The 17,123-nt window shown below is 37.4% G+C and overlaps 2 protein-coding genes across 5 annotated transcripts; both read right to left on the minus strand.

Annotated features, from left to right (window-relative positions):
* Positions 1-4,786: 4,786 nt before the first annotated feature.
* On the minus strand, positions 4,787-10,767 carry LOC147506779 (chaperonin CPN60-2, mitochondrial-like). 3 transcript variants are annotated; one of them, XR_015193916.1, is made up of 11 exons: positions 10,388-10,767; positions 10,028-10,123; positions 9,774-9,902; positions 9,609-9,677; positions 8,796-8,873; positions 8,618-8,713; positions 8,398-8,497; positions 8,217-8,320; positions 7,652-7,757; positions 5,416-7,561; positions 4,938-5,283 (listed from the first exon to the last, which is right to left on the minus strand). XR_015193916.1 is itself a non-coding variant. In XM_086558831.1 (10 exons), exons 3-10 carry the CDS (start codon positions 9,804-9,806, stop codon positions 5,270-5,272), a joined length of 600 nt encoding a protein of 199 aa, XP_086414957.1. In that variant the 5' UTR covers positions 9,807-9,902; positions 10,028-10,123; positions 10,388-10,767; the 3' UTR covers positions 4,787-5,269. The 3 variants fall into 3 exon arrangements, 2 of the variants coding, with proteins under 2 accessions (XP_086414957.1, XP_086414956.1); XM_086558831.1 differs by lacking the exon at positions 5,416-7,561 and having other exon boundaries at positions 4,787-5,283; XM_086558830.1 differs by having other exon boundaries at positions 4,938-7,561.
* A 157-nt stretch (positions 10,768-10,924) lies between these two features.
* Positions 10,925-15,351, minus strand: LOC147506780 (peptidyl-prolyl cis-trans isomerase FKBP62-like). Of its 2 annotated transcripts, none has more exons than XR_015193913.1 (13): positions 15,100-15,351; positions 14,926-15,012; positions 13,252-13,512; positions 13,081-13,155; positions 12,904-12,984; positions 12,628-12,822; positions 12,393-12,482; positions 12,130-12,305; positions 11,920-12,044; positions 11,690-11,836; positions 11,476-11,603; positions 11,259-11,379; positions 10,925-11,167 (listed from the first exon to the last, which is right to left on the minus strand). XR_015193913.1 is itself a non-coding variant. In XM_086558825.1 (13 exons), the coding sequence occupies exons 1-13, from the start codon at positions 15,299-15,301 to the stop codon at positions 11,153-11,155; spliced, it is 1,701 nt and encodes a 566-aa protein (XP_086414951.1). In that variant the 5' UTR covers positions 15,302-15,349; the 3' UTR covers positions 10,925-11,152. The 2 variants fall into 2 exon arrangements, 1 of the variants encoding a protein (XP_086414951.1); XM_086558825.1 differs by having other exon boundaries at positions 11,690-11,838; positions 11,924-12,044; positions 15,100-15,349.
* Positions 15,352-17,123: the final 1,772 nt, after the last annotated feature.

Genomic DNA, 17,123 nt, shown 5'->3' on the forward strand with positions numbered 1-17,123 from the left:
AATGAATATGCACTTGGAATTTGGACTATATATATTCTACAGAGAGATGCAAAATGCATGCAAGCCTGGGATAGAATCTGTTACAAAGCTCTTATCTGATCTCAGGTATATAGGGCTAAAGAGAGGGACAGATGCAAGACAAATACAATTCCTACACTGTATTTGCAGATGCACGTGGAACCATACGAAACACAGAACATCAGCCTCAGACTCCGCAATTGGTTTTCCACCATGCACAAGAAATGAAACTTTCTGTGATAAACTGGGTTATACTTCAAGAGCAAAGAACTCTTGTTGGTAACATCCTCATTTACGGTGTAATCTATCTATACCCTTTCGTTTTCATCCCCATTTCACTCTGTGACTAAAACTAGGCCATGTACCAAATAACGTGTTCCTTTTGATGAGATGGTTATCGTCTTATGAAAGCACTTTCAATGCAAATGTGCAATTAGAATGGTTCTGGCCTGGGGTTATGTAGGGCATTAAACCATTAAATTAAACAAGCTGAGCACAGATGAAAAGCATACAAAACTTCCTGGAAATATGAAAGGATGTCATTGCTGACATCATGAAAGTTACACTGAAAAGGAAAATTCATTAGTAAGTCTTGGATCAAGAAAAATTATGCATGAGTTGTCCGAAAAACAGTGTCATTTTACTTGGCACTTACATTGATATGTGAACTTATTGACTGATAAGAATGGAATGCAATATCAGCAAACCCACCCCGGACACTATTTAATCAGCAAACAAAGTGTGACTGATCCATAAATAAGTCAGTATAGAAGTTGGCGAATGGAGGGGTGCAAAACAAAATATATAAGAATGGTGGCGAGAGGGTGTGCAAGCTAAAGTTACATAAAATCCAAAATCCACAACCATTTTCTTGGCCTTTGCTAAAATTGTCTTCTATGTATATGTCCTTTGCCTGTACTAGCTGATGATATGTCCTAAGAATTTAAAGAATAAGTGCAAGAATCCACTCAGCAGGAAACCCTGAATTATGATTAGCCTCGCTGTGATCTGAACAAGATTTGGATCTTGTGATTGCCGTAAGAAATGCACTGCAGTGACACCATCCCAAACACAGCTAGCTATCCGTTCACGAATTTTCGTGTGTAATGGTGCTACGCTAAGCTTAAGGCCAACCTACCATTGTACTAAGCGGCTGTCAATGTCTTGTCAACACTCAAATAGAATCTGTTGAATAATCTCGGTAGAAAACATAATAAGAAACTTAAAGCTTACAACATAAATCCGATCATGTCATTCCTTTCAAAGTAGAAGCTAGGGCTCTTGTTCGAAAGAATAATAACTTAAATTACGTTTCAAAGGGTATAGAGTTCTGTGCGTTCTTCACAATTAAGCTACTTCGGGATTAATATATGCTCATATGTATGGTAGGGATAAAGATGATTGATCAAGAGATTGGTATTTAGTAGACATGCTCTAAATGGTAGGGAGGCTGCGATCAGTAGGAACGGAGAAATATAGTGTAGGATTTCCTGTTTGTCAATGATCTATGTTATGACTGATGCCTCCACATCTTAATAAGCCTACATTACAACATCACGGCATGTGAGCACGCGATTGAGTAATGAACTATGAACTTACAAATCGAGAGTAAGAACATGTTTCTAAATTACATATCAAGTAACTTAATTGGCACAAGTTTGTTTGGCAGAAATGTATACACCCAAAAACTTCAGCTTTCGTGATGGAAATTGATGAATGACTTGTGCAGCCACTGTAAGAGAAAGTTCAGAGAAGAGGAATTGCTCTAGTTTCTAGGCGTTGTGTGGAAAAACAAATCTGAAAGCCTACATCATATACTCTGGTCATGTCCTTTTGCTAAACAGCTATGGAGGTGGACAGCAAGTAGGTTCAAGAACAGATGCAACATTCAGAACTTCCAGAGTGCCATGGGGGCAATACAAAATAGGAGTACAATACTGAAGAAGTTATTGCAGGCTGCTATTATTGGAGGCATGGTGAGCTTATGGCTGCATAGGAACAAGGTGCACTTTGAAGACTGTAACAACATCCTAAATTTCTGTCAGAGCTATGTGAGAAGGCAACTAATATGTGCAGGACATCTGTCAAAAGACTACATGAGGATACAAGACATGGAGGTACTAAAATCTGGGGTGTGAAAGCTTGTTTTAGATTCATTACCTTCCTATTGGCAGCCATCATCAAAAGATGAGAATCAGGTTCAATAACAACCTGGAAGTGCAATTGGTGGACAATATTTAAACCTCCAAGTATACAGAGTTGTACAATAACATGGCAGAGAAAATTGATCAGAAACAAGGTGGCGTACAGCGTGCTTGTGCAATATGAGCAGTGAACGAAAGGAGACATAAAAAGACATGAGGGATGAGAAAAGATCCTAATAAATGTGATTCTTAAGGGGTGCAGGCTTAGGAGGGATGATAAGGCCAAACAGTAAGGTACTCTGATCCTTGTGTCGTTCTTGCCGAAGACCTTGGGAGGCTATTCAGGGCCCGTAGGGATGATAAAACCAAGAAGTAACTGGCACTGTGATCCTCATAACACGTTTGATTCAAACGCGGTAACTAAGCATAAACCTAAGATTGTGGATCAAGACGTACAGAAATAAAGACGGAAACGATAAAAATAAATCAATTTCAGAGGATGCATTTGAGCCATGTATGCACCAGTATCAGCAATGCACAGTTTTAGTTTAAACTCTAAATTGCGTATATATACATCACATTGTACTGCTCATATCATATTTACGATCAAAGTATCAAACAATAAGGGATTATGATGAGAAGATCAATGTACAATTTTTGATAATGACAAAATTAAAAATACACTTAAGTAAACATGTGTACGTGAGTTGAACAAGATGTTTCAAAACAACTTACCTTCCTCACCCCCATCATCTTCATTTTGATCTTTCTATCTGAGATGGTAAGTGACCGCAAGCACACTTGATAATTCCGGAGCAATTTCAAGCAAAAATGGATTAACCAATTAATTCAGGAAGAAAAAGGATAGGATATACACAGCAGTAACGGTTCAAAGGTTGTTGTACCTTCAAGCTGGTATGCCTTGTTTATAAGAATGTTGCAGTAAAAACGATAGCACGCGCTATCAGGTAGGTCATCTGCAGTTATTAGTTGTAGCTGCAATTATTCTATTAGCAAGAAATTTACTAGAAGTATAGGAAAGCTTGTATTATTAGGAAGCGCCAGTCTGAACAGATGGAGAGAATTATAATCTTTCTCAACCAACATTGTAACCTTTCCTGACAGTTGATATGCTTTTACTTGACCAGGAAACAAAAATAAATAAAAAGAGAGGATATTTCCTAGGGTGAAAAGCAGTACATCAACCATAGAAACCTTGCCTAGTAAAAGCCATAATCATTCGTTTTCTTGCTTCTTCCTCATCAGCATAAACTTGTTGGGATGGCAGATGCAATCAAAGCCAAAGATAATTAGAACAATTCCATTTAGAAATAAATGAATGATTATAATCATAACATAATTATTAGCCTTCCGAGGACTGACATAATTTTCAAGGATTTCATCTTCCGGAAGTGGACTACACTTCCATTTTGGCTTGTTGGACTAGTTGCTGTTGTTGAAGGAGATCTAGGAAACTCATCAGACTTGGTAGACTTGAAAAACTGAGAGATCATTGTTAAGGTTCGGGTCGCCATCGCCATGTTTGTAAAAAATGATTACGCAAACCTTATCTTGAAAACTACGCTGGTGTCCTTACTTGATGTGTTTGGTATTGACCGTTTTGTTATCTTAAACAGGGCAAATTTGGAAAGAAAAAAGGGACCGAAAATAAAGGATGCTCGTCCCAATCCCATATGATTAGCGATGAGAAAATAAAGGATGCTTATTGCATGATGTTGTTTATGGAACTGATTCTTATATGATGATGGAAGACGCACTCTATATTTATGATTGCTTGGAACTGTAAGCACTTCTCATATTCCTCTCTGTATGTGTGTCCTCATTTCAGAACATAAATTATCTTAAGGTAGTCTCAACTCATTATTCCATTGTTCTCTATTCATATTTTGTCCTCCAAAATATAAGTATTCCTTATGGAGTTACAAATTAAATAGGATTATGACACACATGTTTTTCACTTTTTCTAATGAAACAACACCAATGAACTTTAAAACCGAAAGAAAAAAGTAAAAAACTGAAATTCGGAGTCTGTGAGTTGAATTCTAGGGTTTACTTTCTCTGTTCTAATGCTTCAAACATGATGCATATATAAGCATCTCCTTGAAACGTGATATGACAATGGCATGGAATGAAGAGTGCCATCACATGATATTGCAACATATTGCGTTCTTTGTATGTCATGGTGCACTTGCGATTCATATAGTCCACTGAATTCAGTATACCAAAGAAATAAATCAAATTTAGAATAGACATGGCAAACGGTGTAGTTCTTAATGCATGCCAAATTTGTTTTTGCTCATTTGTATATCTCTTTTACAGGAATACACCGTGCTAAAATGCATCAGCTGACCGATCAGTTGAGAGCCAAAACTTTATGCTGGAGAGTGGGGATAATATAATCAATTTATACATCCAGTCGTATATATTAAAAAATGTTAAAACTCATCTAAATATAGATGTGTAGTGAGGGAAAATGTTGTATTTTTCTACTAGCTACATCAGCTGCAAGCAGAACTTTACCGCCAATTCACACCATCACCTTCTTGTGCTACGTTAGTTTAGTAGAATTTGTGCTCTGGTATATACTATGTGCTCAATGCATAAGTAATTGACCTTCGATTTGTGGCACATAGATTCAAGAATAGCTATTAGATGTACATTTCTACAAAAGCCCCCAAAAAAAAAGTAGTGGAGAATGCTGCCGACTTAATTAAATTGGATAACTTTATTTTTCTGAAACGAACTGAAGTGCTATGAAACAACCAACTATTATAGAACAAACGTCCCCATGAGCTAGTACTCTCACTATGAATACATCCTGCCTCTTGACATGACAAGGGAAGAAACATTTTTTCCAAAGCAGAGATTTATCAAATCATATTGGAATATCAAAATTAAATCTAAAAAATGACTCGATTGATTTTCAATGCTCTCTCCAATTTAATGTCACTCCTCAAAAGAGAGGGATACATGTCAGGTCCACGACTGCCTTCAATAATCCATGCCACCCATACCACCACCCATTGCTGAAGCACTGCTGTTCTCTTCCTTTGGAAGCTCAACTACAACAGCCTCAGTTGTGGTCATCAAAGATGACTCACTGTACAAAAAGAAATAAAAAACTCAGTCAACCAATCGAAAAGAAGGAACCCACTATAATCTATGAATCAAGAGGAAAATCCGAAAATGTAACTGAAGAGAATCAGCATTTTACAGAATGGATTAAAATTACCTAGCAGCATCCACCAATGTGGTTCTTATTACTTTCAAAGGAGCTTTCATGATGACAGGCCCCCTTAGGGTACAAAGGAAAAAAAAGGAGGGTCATAAAAAACTGGAAAGGTAACGTGATCCTAAGTACCTGGAGAAGCCCCTAAGTAAAAACCGAGATGGATGACAGGCCCCTGACCCCCCTCCAACACTACTCATCCCCCCTCCCCCTTCTCCTCTACCTCCCACTGTCCAATCTCCACTCCAACCCACTTCAACCACCAACCCATCTCGTGCTGGTTCCACCAACTCCTCCTTGGTTGTGGCGATTCCATCTCTTGAGAAGGAAACTTTCTGCTTTGAGAATATCTCTAGAGCATCTAATCCAAATCCTTCACAGCCAAACAATGAGGGAAGAAGATGGAGCTCGTTGCTCAAGGAAATCCCACCTTCCGCTGGTTGTGAGGAGTTATTTTATTTTGAACCCGAATTTTCAGGTGATACACTGGTTATTGAAGACCAGGTGTTTGAAGAAGGTTCCAAAGAGTGGGAGGACCGTGTAGTGGGGTTTTTTCTTGACAAAAAGCTCCCGTATACTATGGTAAAGACCAATGTATCAAAAAAATGGAACTTGAAAGGCGATTTCGACTTAGCTCTTGATGGAAATATATACTACTTCAAGTTTTACAACAATGAAGACAGAGAAAGTGTCCTTGATAACGGGTCATTCTATATTGCAGGAAAATTGTTTGTTATCCGACTTTGGACAATGGAGGTTGAAGAGAACAGAGGTTTAATTAGTAGAGTCCCTGTTTGGGTGAAGCTTTATAATGTACCAAAACATCTGTGGAATGCTAAGGGATTTAGTTACATAGCTAGCTCTCTGGGTAAGCCTCTATTCATGGATAAAACAACTGAGGGAAAACAAATGCTTACTTTTGCTAGGATTTGTATTGATATCAATGCTGATAAAGAATTGCCTGTATCTATCAAATTGAAGAGTAGAAGTGGGAATTTCTACAAAATTCTATTAGAATTCCCATGGAAGCCCTTGATTTGCACCAAATGCAAGGTTTTTGGTCACAATTTGACAGGATGTGAAAAACAAATACCAAAAGCCGCTCACAGTGCAAGAAATGACCAAACGATGCGTAAGAACGATGGGAATGTAAAGAGCACTCAAGGGGTATGGAGAAAAAAGGAACATAGACACGAGAAGGTCGCAGATGAGCCAATCATCGAAGCCACCCTAGGCAGCCCATCAGTGAGAAATTTGAATGCAGGTAACAAATTTGCTGCCCTTGCAAATGACACAACACTAGTTGCTATCTCTGATATTGTTCAAGCTACTACAATAAGAGAATCTGTCATTGGCATAGAACCTCAGCAAGATAGTCTATGTTTTCTCCAAGACAAGCACCACCAAATGTATGAAGCTCTTGTGAATACAAGTGAGGATGAATGCTCGAATACTATCGATGGTGAGGTCAGTAGAGAGAAAGAGAATGAGTTTTTCAATGACCACATTATTCTTGCTACAAACCAAGTTGAAGGCACTCATCCTCAAGATTTTGTTGAGGTTACTTCTGAAAATTTGGCAGTAACACCTCTGATTAATGGAGATGAATGGAGAACTATTGAGAAGAAAAAGAAAACTAAGAAGCACGTTCAACGATCTCCTGGTGAAATTGATGATCCCACTCTTGCCATGATGAAGAAAGTTTCCGCTTTGGCCAGGAAAAAAGTTAAGCATCTTGATGGTTATATTAAAGAGATTTGGGATGAGCGAATGGGTCAAACATTTGCTTGCGTCCATTGTGGAACCTTCTTCCGAGAGTTTGATAAAGCCCAAAAGCATGTTTCGAAGATCACCCAAATCTTTAGCAAAACAATTCGAAAAGGAAAGTAGGTGGAATGAAGTACTTCTAGTAATGGTGTACTTTGAATAGATTTGGTGTTAGGTTTGAGGCCTTAGAACTTGTGTTTTTGTCGAACCTCTTTCTAATGACTATACTCTTAGGGAAGGTATGTATGAGGATGATGCCTCAGGAACTCCATATGTAACAAGTTGATTATCAATAAAACAGGTGGGGGTCAGCCTTAACCCCAGCTTAACTTTTCAAAAAAAAAAAAAACAATTCCAGCCTTAATCGTGTCCACGTATTCACCTGATCCCCAAAGCAGCAGGGAATAAAAGTTAACATCAGATCAAACATCGAACAGTGAATCAAACTAAAACTACAAAACAAATTAGAAACCTTTGGCTGCATCATATCCAAGATCGGTATTATCCTGCTCCAATAGCTTGCCAACAACCACAGCCCCTTCCACACCAGCATTGGAAGCGATCGTATGCACAGGGGTCTGAAGAAAAAAATTCCCCCAAAAAAAGTCATGTATAGAGTAAACAGCAGTGATCAGGCACAACAAATAAACATGATGACAGCGAACTTCACTTGGCATCTTTTGTACAGTGATTGCAATTTAAGAATCAGCTAAGTATGATCACAATCGTACACAACCCTTCATGTAACACAACAGACATATCCCAATGTGGTCCAAGAACGATTACATAATGAATATGGACACTTCAAGAAGGTTTTGACGTATTAAAGTTGGAAGAACATTTACGTAGGAACGTTACAAAGCATGGGTATAATCACAGATACCAATACACTGGGATTACGAATTGATAGTGTACAAGTATCATGATCAAGTATCTCCTTATGTTGGCTAGAAAACTGAGCCAACACAAACTCTTCCTTTTTAAACAAAACTTGACAAACAAATTGCAACAGAAATATGGCAGTGTTTAGTATTTACCTTCAGAGAATTCTGGATTATCTGAACCCCAATTTTCTGGTCAAAATTGGCTGTCTGCAGCTTGTCCAGCTCCCTTGATGCATAAAGAAGAGCAACGCCACCACCTGAAAAAAAAATCTTTAAGGATCCCACTGTACTGTAGAAACAAACTATGGAAAACAGAGAAATAATTAAAAATTACCTGGCACAATACCCTCTTCAACAGCTGCCTTAGTTGCATTTAGAGCATCAGTAACCCTATCCTTCTTTTCACCAACTTCAGCTTCACTTGCTCCACCAATCTGCAAAATAGTTAGCACAACTGAAAGTCAGTTCTTATGGACTTGCAAGCATCATGAATCTGATATCATCTGAATGAATGGAAATTAAGTATATCATTGACCAGGAAGAGGGAACTATACTTTTAAAACTGCAACACCACCAGAAAGCTTTGCCAGCCTTTCTTGTAGCTTCTCTTGGTCATATTCCGAAGTGCTTAATTCAATTGTAGACCTAAGCTGTCATCACAAAGACAACAAAATCAATTATAAAGGCTACTATAGGTCTCATGTTGACATTGAGTGATGAAATGCAACATACCAGCTCACATCTTTCTTCGATGGCTTTCTTGTCACCTGCCCCATCAAGAACAACTGTTTCATCTTTTGAGATTGTTACCTACAAATTGTCATTAGAATTCTCAATCCAAACGAGTAACTTCGAAAACTCTCTACAACCTTGTTCAGGAGTTCATTTTTATGCATCTAACAAGTCACAGACTCACAGTATAGAATTCAACTGACCAAGAAGCTTAGTTACTTTTGTTCTGTTGTGGAACAGGATAAGAGATTATTGATATAGCTCCAAGAATGTTATTAAGAAAAGAAATTCCTTGAGAAAAACACGTCTGGACTACAGAGATCAAATCAAAAGTCACTCAGAAGGCACTTTAGTCAAGAATTAAGGTGGCAAGTAGATGCCGTGGGACAAGAGAGCTTCCCTAGCGCTTGTCGAGAACTCAATCCATACATGCTTTGTGTTTTAGTTTCATTTTTGTTTCCTTTGTCTTTTCCTACTTGGCTTTTGACTTGTTACTTTTCCCATCCTACTTTTCTAAAATTAGTCCTTTTCCTAATACAGTCCATTGACTCCATTCACATCAACCAAAGAACACACAACCCATTACAATTAGAAGTTTTTAAGAGAAGAAAACGCCATAAGTTGCACAGCAAGATCAGTGAGACAATGAATTTTAGAAAGATCGAACATACAAAGGGAATAAGTTACTGGAACTAGTTTATCAATATTCAGCATCGAAAACAACGAGTTTCTTGTAATCTTGTAAACCGTATCACCCAAATAGATAGTATCCTACAGACTACTGAAGCACATAGCTGGGGTTTAGATACAGACCTTTTTACATGTGCCTAGCATCTCCAGTTCTACCTTCTCTAGGTCCATACCAAGTTCTTCAGTTATGAGCTGCAACCCAAAAGTAGGGAGAATCTTTTCAACTGTTCATAATTTTAAGGAACAAATGGGAATTAAAATGTACAGAACTGCAAAAGTTTAACTCACTTGACCCCCAACAAGAACGGCAAGATCCTGCATACCGGCTTTCCTGTTTTCTCCAAACCCAGACGCTTTAATCGCACAAACCTTAGTGGATTATTTCCAGTTGCTTGCTCAATGATTTCTCTTGCAACCCTTACAAGATCACGACAATACAATGCATCAGTTCCTATACTTTTATAGGCATAGCTTATACCGCAACACTAGAAGTTGAATCGTGTGTCTTCCTTAAATGGTATTTTGGAAAGAAAAAATCTCACCTCTTAACTACAAGAGTGAAATCATCCACGGACAGTCGAATCCCAATTAATAGCATCATTCCACCAAGAGCAGGCGCATACATGTCTTTAGATACTCTGTCATTAGTCAAGAGTAAATGTTTTATTTTGTTGAATCCGTCTGTTTGCATGAATTAGGAGTTTTTAGGTTGTGCCTCGTGTTTGATTGAGTTGCTACACTTTTCACAAACCAGGAGAGACATTGTTTCCACTTGGTTTGTATGTGCGTACTGAAAGAATGTGCTTGCAACTTTACTTGAAACTCTCTCGGATAGCAATATTGGAATCAGCAATTCACCGAGGAAATATTATTTAGGAAAGTTTGAAGGAGCTATATTTTACAGTCGTTCCTTTTGCAGCATATGTTTTGGTTTCAATCGGTCGACATTATACCATGGAAGATGAAATAAGATGACACAATAACGCCACACCTGCCAAACAGAAATAAGTGTCCATATATTTTGTATGCAGATTAGTTTTAATGCCAACTAAGCAATTTCCCCTGGAAGGTACAAGCATTCCGACTGTAACTGTGATAGTGTGATCCCTCAAAAATCTTGGCAACCTACTGGAAAATGTTCCACATGATTTGGGCCCATTTTAGGATAGTCAGAATTCTGAGGTATCACCTTCGTCATTCTACCTCAATAATCATAATCAAGATCTTCCATCTAACGGGATTCATCATGTCACAAATTTCACATCTGAGCATTGCATTGCATTGCAGTACATAAAACCCTAACAAATGACATCTGGTTTCAAAGGGAAAAACCAAGCAGAAGACACTAAATTTCAAGACTCCACCCCTTGAGCAGAGAGGAGCAAGTAAAGCATAGGAAAATATGAATTACCCATTCATGAATAATCAGAAATACGTAATGAGCAAATATCCTTTTCATCAATAATCAGAAATATGTGACATAAATATCCTTTTATCAATAATCATAAGAGTTTTACAAAGACTCTCTAAACTCCAGACCGTAACCCTACCAACTGCAAAGATTAAGAAATATTGACTCTAACTACTAAGACGACAAACAAAAGGCATCCAACGAACTGAACACAGTTGTCCATCACACCTCACTGTCAACGCTTGAGCTCTGCTGCCTATGCTGCTGCTTTCTACGGATAGATAATATTCGTCAGTAGAACAATCAACTTAAACCAAAGAAAAGTAGCCCTCACAATTTTTCATTGAAGGTCAGCAACTTACATTAGTATCAAGTGTTTCTAATTTGCTCATCTTGGCAAATATGTTGCCATAAAACTGAGCGTCCTTCTTATTGTACTCCTTCATTTTTTCCTTCAAGACTTTGTACTCAAGCTTTACGTCCCTGTTTCAACAAAGATTCCACCCCAACATACATTCAGTCAATAGACATTGGACATCAATGAATTAGCCGGTACAATGAAAAAGGCATAATACATACCTGTTGTTGGGATCAATTTCCAACGCCTTTTTAATATCAATCTCAGCAAGGTCCAAATCAGCCAGCTGGATGTAAGCTTGGGCTCGTCTATAGAGTGCCTTGACATTCGTACTCTCAAGTTCTAGTACCTACAATATTATTAACGGAACATTAATCCTCAGACCCCTTGCTTTGATGCAATTTGAGTTGTAGGTATAAATTGGTCCGCAGTTACCTTTGTGCAAAGCTTCTCTGCCTGTTTGTAGTCCTTTAACTTCAGCTTGCAAGCTGCATTGTTCAGATTGCAGCTTACCTTCAGAACCTTGGACTGTTTCTTTTCGTCTTCACTGAAGTTGGTGTCATATTCAATAAATTTACCAGCCTGATTACAAGGAGATTTTCAGTCAGATGCAATAACACAAAATCATATTTAAAATGATTTTATCCTACTAAAAACTATCTTGCCTTTTCATATATCTTTTTGAGGCCTTAACATATTTTCCAGCTTTGAATGCTACATTTCCTTCCTCTTTCTTCCTACCAGCAGCTTCAATTTTCTCAGGTGTGTTCATGTCCCATGATTCTCTCTCCTAATGATAGAAAAGGACAATTTTAAACTCACTCATACCAAGCACAATGCAAGAGCCACACAAAGAGAAATCTCACTGAAGATACCTTGACAAAGGATTCAAGCTCAACTTCATAGTATAATGTTGAATTCGGGGGAACAACAGCCAATTCTTGCTTGGATTCAGATGAACCAAAACCATATTCTGGAGTAATAGTCAACTCTGCAACCTCCCCTTTCTTCATTGTCATGATAGCTCTATCAAGTCCATCAACAACTTGCTCTGCAAAATGTAGAGACTACACTTCAGTATCCAGTTTAATATTGTTAACAAAGAAAGCATGCAAAATCCACCGACATGAAAAATTACCTTCATCCGTCTTGAACTCAAATAGCTCATCATCGTCATGCCCCTTCTTCAGAAATACAGTTCCATCTTGCAACTTCCCAATAAGTTTCACTGTCAGACAAATGAGATAACATTATTATGCACACTACAATGCATCCCATTCCACTAAGAACTCCTACAATTTATTACAATAACAAAAATTGAATTAATACTCCTTATTATCCACTGTTCCTTCATTTGGATGCTTAAAATTCACCTTTAGCCACTGTTCCTTCATTTGGACGCTCATAACCTTCTCCTTCCTTGACGATCTTCTTTATAACCTTCTTATCATTAGTCACTTCAGTCACAGTCTTCCACGAAACCAATTCAAGAGTTATATGAAGTGTGGCACTTGGTGGCACAGCGCCTTCAGCACCAGAGGCTGGTCGACCCATCTCCCCAAAGCCATCTGAAAATACAGAAATGCAATGTAAGTGACAGGTTCCACAATTGCTTACAATTCAATGATTTCCACTTCAAGCAAACTTACATTGTGGCTTCACTGTTAGGAGAACCTTTTCTCCCTTCTTCATTGTCTTTACTGCTTTTGATAGTGCTGGGCAGAAATAACCTGGTTGCAAAGGCAGAACATGCAGATCCCGTTAGAGAAGTCGGAACAAAGATAAGCAACTAGCATTCACACTAAAGTAAGGTACAAAACTCGCACCATCTCCAACAGTAAACTCCACCCCTTCAAATTTAGAAACCACTGTACCATCCTCAAGCTGAGCTTCATATTTAACTGCAGAATGGACAAAAAGGAAACAGGTAAAATAACCACGCAATTCCATCTCACGAAAATCAACTAAATGATGCAATATGCAGGTCAATAACACACCAAGCACTTCATCGAGGTCCTTTGGATTCTCCCACTTCTCTCCCGCGGTAAGTACCTTCTTGAAAATTCCTCCATCCTTGCAAATGTCCTTGACACTAGACCAGGAAAGCAGCTCAACATCAAACTGAAGTGTCGCATTGGGAGGAATTGTTGGAGAGGAGCCAGATTCACCATAAGCCAACTCAGGGGGGATTGTAAATAAAGAGTTTTCACCCTTCTTCATGGTCTTGATACCCTGGTCCCATCCCTTGATCACTTGCCCTGCCATGGATACCACAGGAATCATCAATTATAGTGGAAAGGTAATTACAGCTAGGATTCTGATACTTGGAAGGTTCGAAATCATTATTCCAATCAACAAAATTCATAATGCAATATACACAACAAAGACTAGCAAGCAACAAAGGATCAACCTTCCACTGTATTTTCACAATGAAACACAAGAACAATGCACATCTTTACTTGGGTAGAAACTTTAAATCCATTTCAAAATCAACAATTTTCTTCCATAGGCAAGAAATACTAGCAAGGAATATCACAGACCAGTACCAGATATGTGTTTGTTTGCATGATAAAAAGTTGTTCTCAAACATATTTATCTACAGTCACCATGGAAAATATAACACAAATGACCACTAAAGGTTATGTTAAAATATTCGGACGATTCGGACACCAGAGCGTCTCACATTTGTAAGACTGGATGTCTAAACCAGTAAGTAACGAAGGCTATGAACGAGCAATTAAACAGTTATATGAAAATGGGCAGAAATACGGCCATACACCCCCCACGCCCCAAATAGAACTGGTAAAAGAGTCCGGCTATTCAATCTTGGCTCATTCTTGGTGTGTTCAGACTTAGCTCTTGTTAAAATATGAGCTGATCCTACACATATTCTAAGGCTCCTTAGAAAACTAACAGGGCTTGAGGACAACTAGGTTTTAATTCACTACAATTCTACAGTGGTGAACTGACTGAGTTACTCGGGATCAAGTCAAATTCGGCTCGCTCGAGCTCACACATATTGCAAGATGAGTCAAGCCTGACAACATCTTCAGGCTTATTTAGAAACAAATAAACGAGCCGAGCTTGACCATATTGAAGCTCTAATTGTTGACTGTAATACCAGCCTGTCCCTAGGTAACAGAGTGACAAACTATACCAAAATAGTGTAGCACTCTCCATTTTGTACATCAAACCGAGTACAAGATAAATGAGGACAATCAAAGTGTCTCACATTTCTAAAAATGAACAAGAAGTGTCCCAGTCCTAAGATTTAACGTCTAAATTACATGGACAACGCCATACCCTGAAAATAATCTGTGTTGGATATGTATCCAAGTGTCCGTGTCCAATTCTTCATATCCGTGTCAATGTAACTTAGTTTAAAGTAGACAAGTGGAAGATTATCATAAAACTGTACAGCACTCATTTAACTTGTTAAAAAAAGTATATAAAATCACATAACAGAAAAGATATAAAGCCTTCTCAAAACACTTTATTAATAACTACATACAAATCCAATCGAAATCACATCAAGATTAGTATAAAATATTAAAATGACATTTATAATCACTCATTCTAATACCACATTATTTCTCACCATAAATAAATTAAATTAAATCACACTCAAAACAAACAAATAAACAAAGGGGTGTGATTTATTTATTATATACCTTGTCCAAGCTTGAACTTAAATGTTTCACCACGGTCACGGCTCGAATCAAACTTAGTACCATCAACCAATGTTCCAGTATAATGAACTGCAAAATAAACAAATCTAAAAACACAAATCAACAAAAAAAAATATATATATACATGTATAAATATATATAAATATATATATATACCTTCAACTTCATCACCATTATCAGGTGTATCCCAACCATCACCTTCTTTAATAAGTTTTTTTTTCAAACCTTGTGACCCGATCTCTTTCTCTTCACCAACTTTAAACACTGGACTACTTTCATCTTGAAGATCCATCATGTCATCATTCATCATCATCTCTTCTGCTCCTCCTCCTACTGGCATATCAAAATCTTCATCCATTTTTTTCCTAGAAAATAGAGGCAGACTCAAAAATGGTTTTGAGGATTTGGGAATGAAATGAGGGGGGTTTTATGGATGAAGTGAGTTTCTAGAGTGTTCTATTTTATTTTAAAGAAAATTGATGGATTCGAGGAGAAATCAAGGGTTTAGATGGTTCTAGAAGTTTGAGAATTGAGAAAGATTTTTCAGGTACTTTCTAATGCAAGTTAATAATGTGGGTTACGTGTGTCGCGTCATTCGCTAATAGGTCAAAACACGTCATCAGTTACCAAGATTAAATCTCTACCTTAGATCTTATTACACAACAGGTTGGACTGAGATGGGCCAACAAAACAGTACTAAAGCCCGAGCCTGAAAAAAAAAACAAGTCTAGGGTTTTAGCAATTTTAAATATGAATAGCTTGGCCAGTTTTATCATAGAAACATAAAGAGAGTTTTAAATAAATAAATAGAACTTTCTCTTACCCAACAATGACATGAAAATTAATATTGACATAGTTAAGGGTTTAGAATGAGTATATTGATATCATTCGGCGACTATGAGAGAAATTGAGAGTTTAGGTAGAAAAAGTTGTTTTGTTGAATAAGCGTACGTAATTTTATAATCATAACAAATCAAGAGAAATTGTTAATTAAGTAAAAAAACTAATCAAATAATATCTCTCAAATTAATTTGAGGTATTTTTAATAGAGACAAAACGATTAAAAATAATTAAAAATAATTACATACAAGTGAATAACGTATAGTAATCTCATTTTTCCTTTGCTAAAAGAGTTTGAGAAAGTGGTGATAGCGAGAGAGGGCGAAACCCTTCTTCGAATCCTAGCACGGGCTAGGGTTTTAAAAATCTCATTTTTCCCACAAAATCCATCATTTTTCGAGCTAGATCGGCAAGAGCAAAGTCTCTCTCTCTCAAGATAAAGTATTTTTTGAGCAAAGTCTCTTTTGGCTCCAGATCTACAATGAAGAAGAAGAAAAAAAAATGACTTTTCTTTCCCGAGTTCTCTAACTTCGTGGTTTTGATCGGCAAGTGTCGTGTTAGTTGTTCTAGCATCGTTTATTATCTATCATAAGGCCGATATGATGATTGTTTTAGTGTATTTTGTTGTAGAAATTTGTTGTTGGTTGTGGTATAAAGATATAACTTTCTAGGTATGTTAGAAGATCGAATACGATTATTTTTTTTTTTTTTTTTCAAACTAAATCTTTTATTAAACCAAACGATATTTACAAATGCCCATAACATCGGAGAAAACATGCATATGTATAAGCAGGGGATTTACGCCACCATATAGGCTAAAAAAAGGTGGAAGGAAAGACAAGTCTCTAGAAGGGCCAATTGAGAACTCCACAGTTGGTTGTCCTAACACGCGGAAGTTCTTTACTTGAGCAGCAGCGTGTGAAGCAAGAGTGTCTGCAGAGCAATTTGCTTCCCTATAACACCAATTGAAGTGTACATCTTGAAAGTTATGCAACAATAGCTAAGCTGAGTAACAATTCTAGCTAATAACCAATTACAATTAAAATTTTCGTCTGTCATAACCTTAAACAACAATTGAGAATCTGTCTCTACTTCGACCTTCCTATATCTTGTTGTTGTCAAAATTTGAAGTCCATACAACAGAGTAAGGAATTCTGCTTCATTGTTGGTTGCATAAAATATAGGAATAGCTGCTCCCATTAAAAATTTACCTGCTAAATCCCTCATAATACATCCACCCCCGCATATCCTGGATTTTCAAGAGAAGCCCCATCAGTATTGAGCTTAACAAAATAAATAAATAAATAAAACTTTTCTTACCTACTTAGATTACAATGACA

The sequence above is a fragment of the Coptis chinensis genome, chromosome 4 (assembly GCF_015680905.1).
Source record: "Coptis chinensis isolate HL-2020 chromosome 4, ASM1568090v1, whole genome shotgun sequence".
NCBI classification, from domain to species: domain Eukaryota; kingdom Viridiplantae; phylum Streptophyta; class Magnoliopsida; order Ranunculales; family Ranunculaceae; genus Coptis; species Coptis chinensis.

Bases quoted from the DNA above. Each gene is read 5' to 3' on its own strand.
- LOC147506779 (XM_086558830.1), bottom strand. From the start codon at position 9,806: ATGCAGGATCTTGCCGTTCTTGTTGGGGGTCAA. The intron at 8,874-9,608 runs GTCTGTATCTAA...GACAATTTGTAG, and splicing joins TGCTAGGCACATGTAAAAAG to GTAACAATCTCAAAAGATGA. The intron at 7,758-8,216 runs GTAAATACTAAA...TTTTTTCTTCAG, and splicing joins TAATCCAGAATTCTCTGAAG to ACCCCTGTGCATACGATCGC.
- LOC147506780 (XM_086558825.1), bottom strand. From the start codon at position 15,301: ATGGATGAAGATTTTGATATGCCAGTAGGAGGAGGAGCAGAAGAGATG. The intron at 15,013-15,099 runs GTATATATATAT...TTTATTTTGCAG, and splicing joins TAATGGTGATGAAGTTGAAG to TTCATTATACTGGAACATTG. The intron at 12,306-12,392 runs GTAATTTTTCAT...TACATTTTGCAG, and splicing joins TGAGTTCAAGACGGATGAAG to AGCAAGTTGTTGATGGACTT.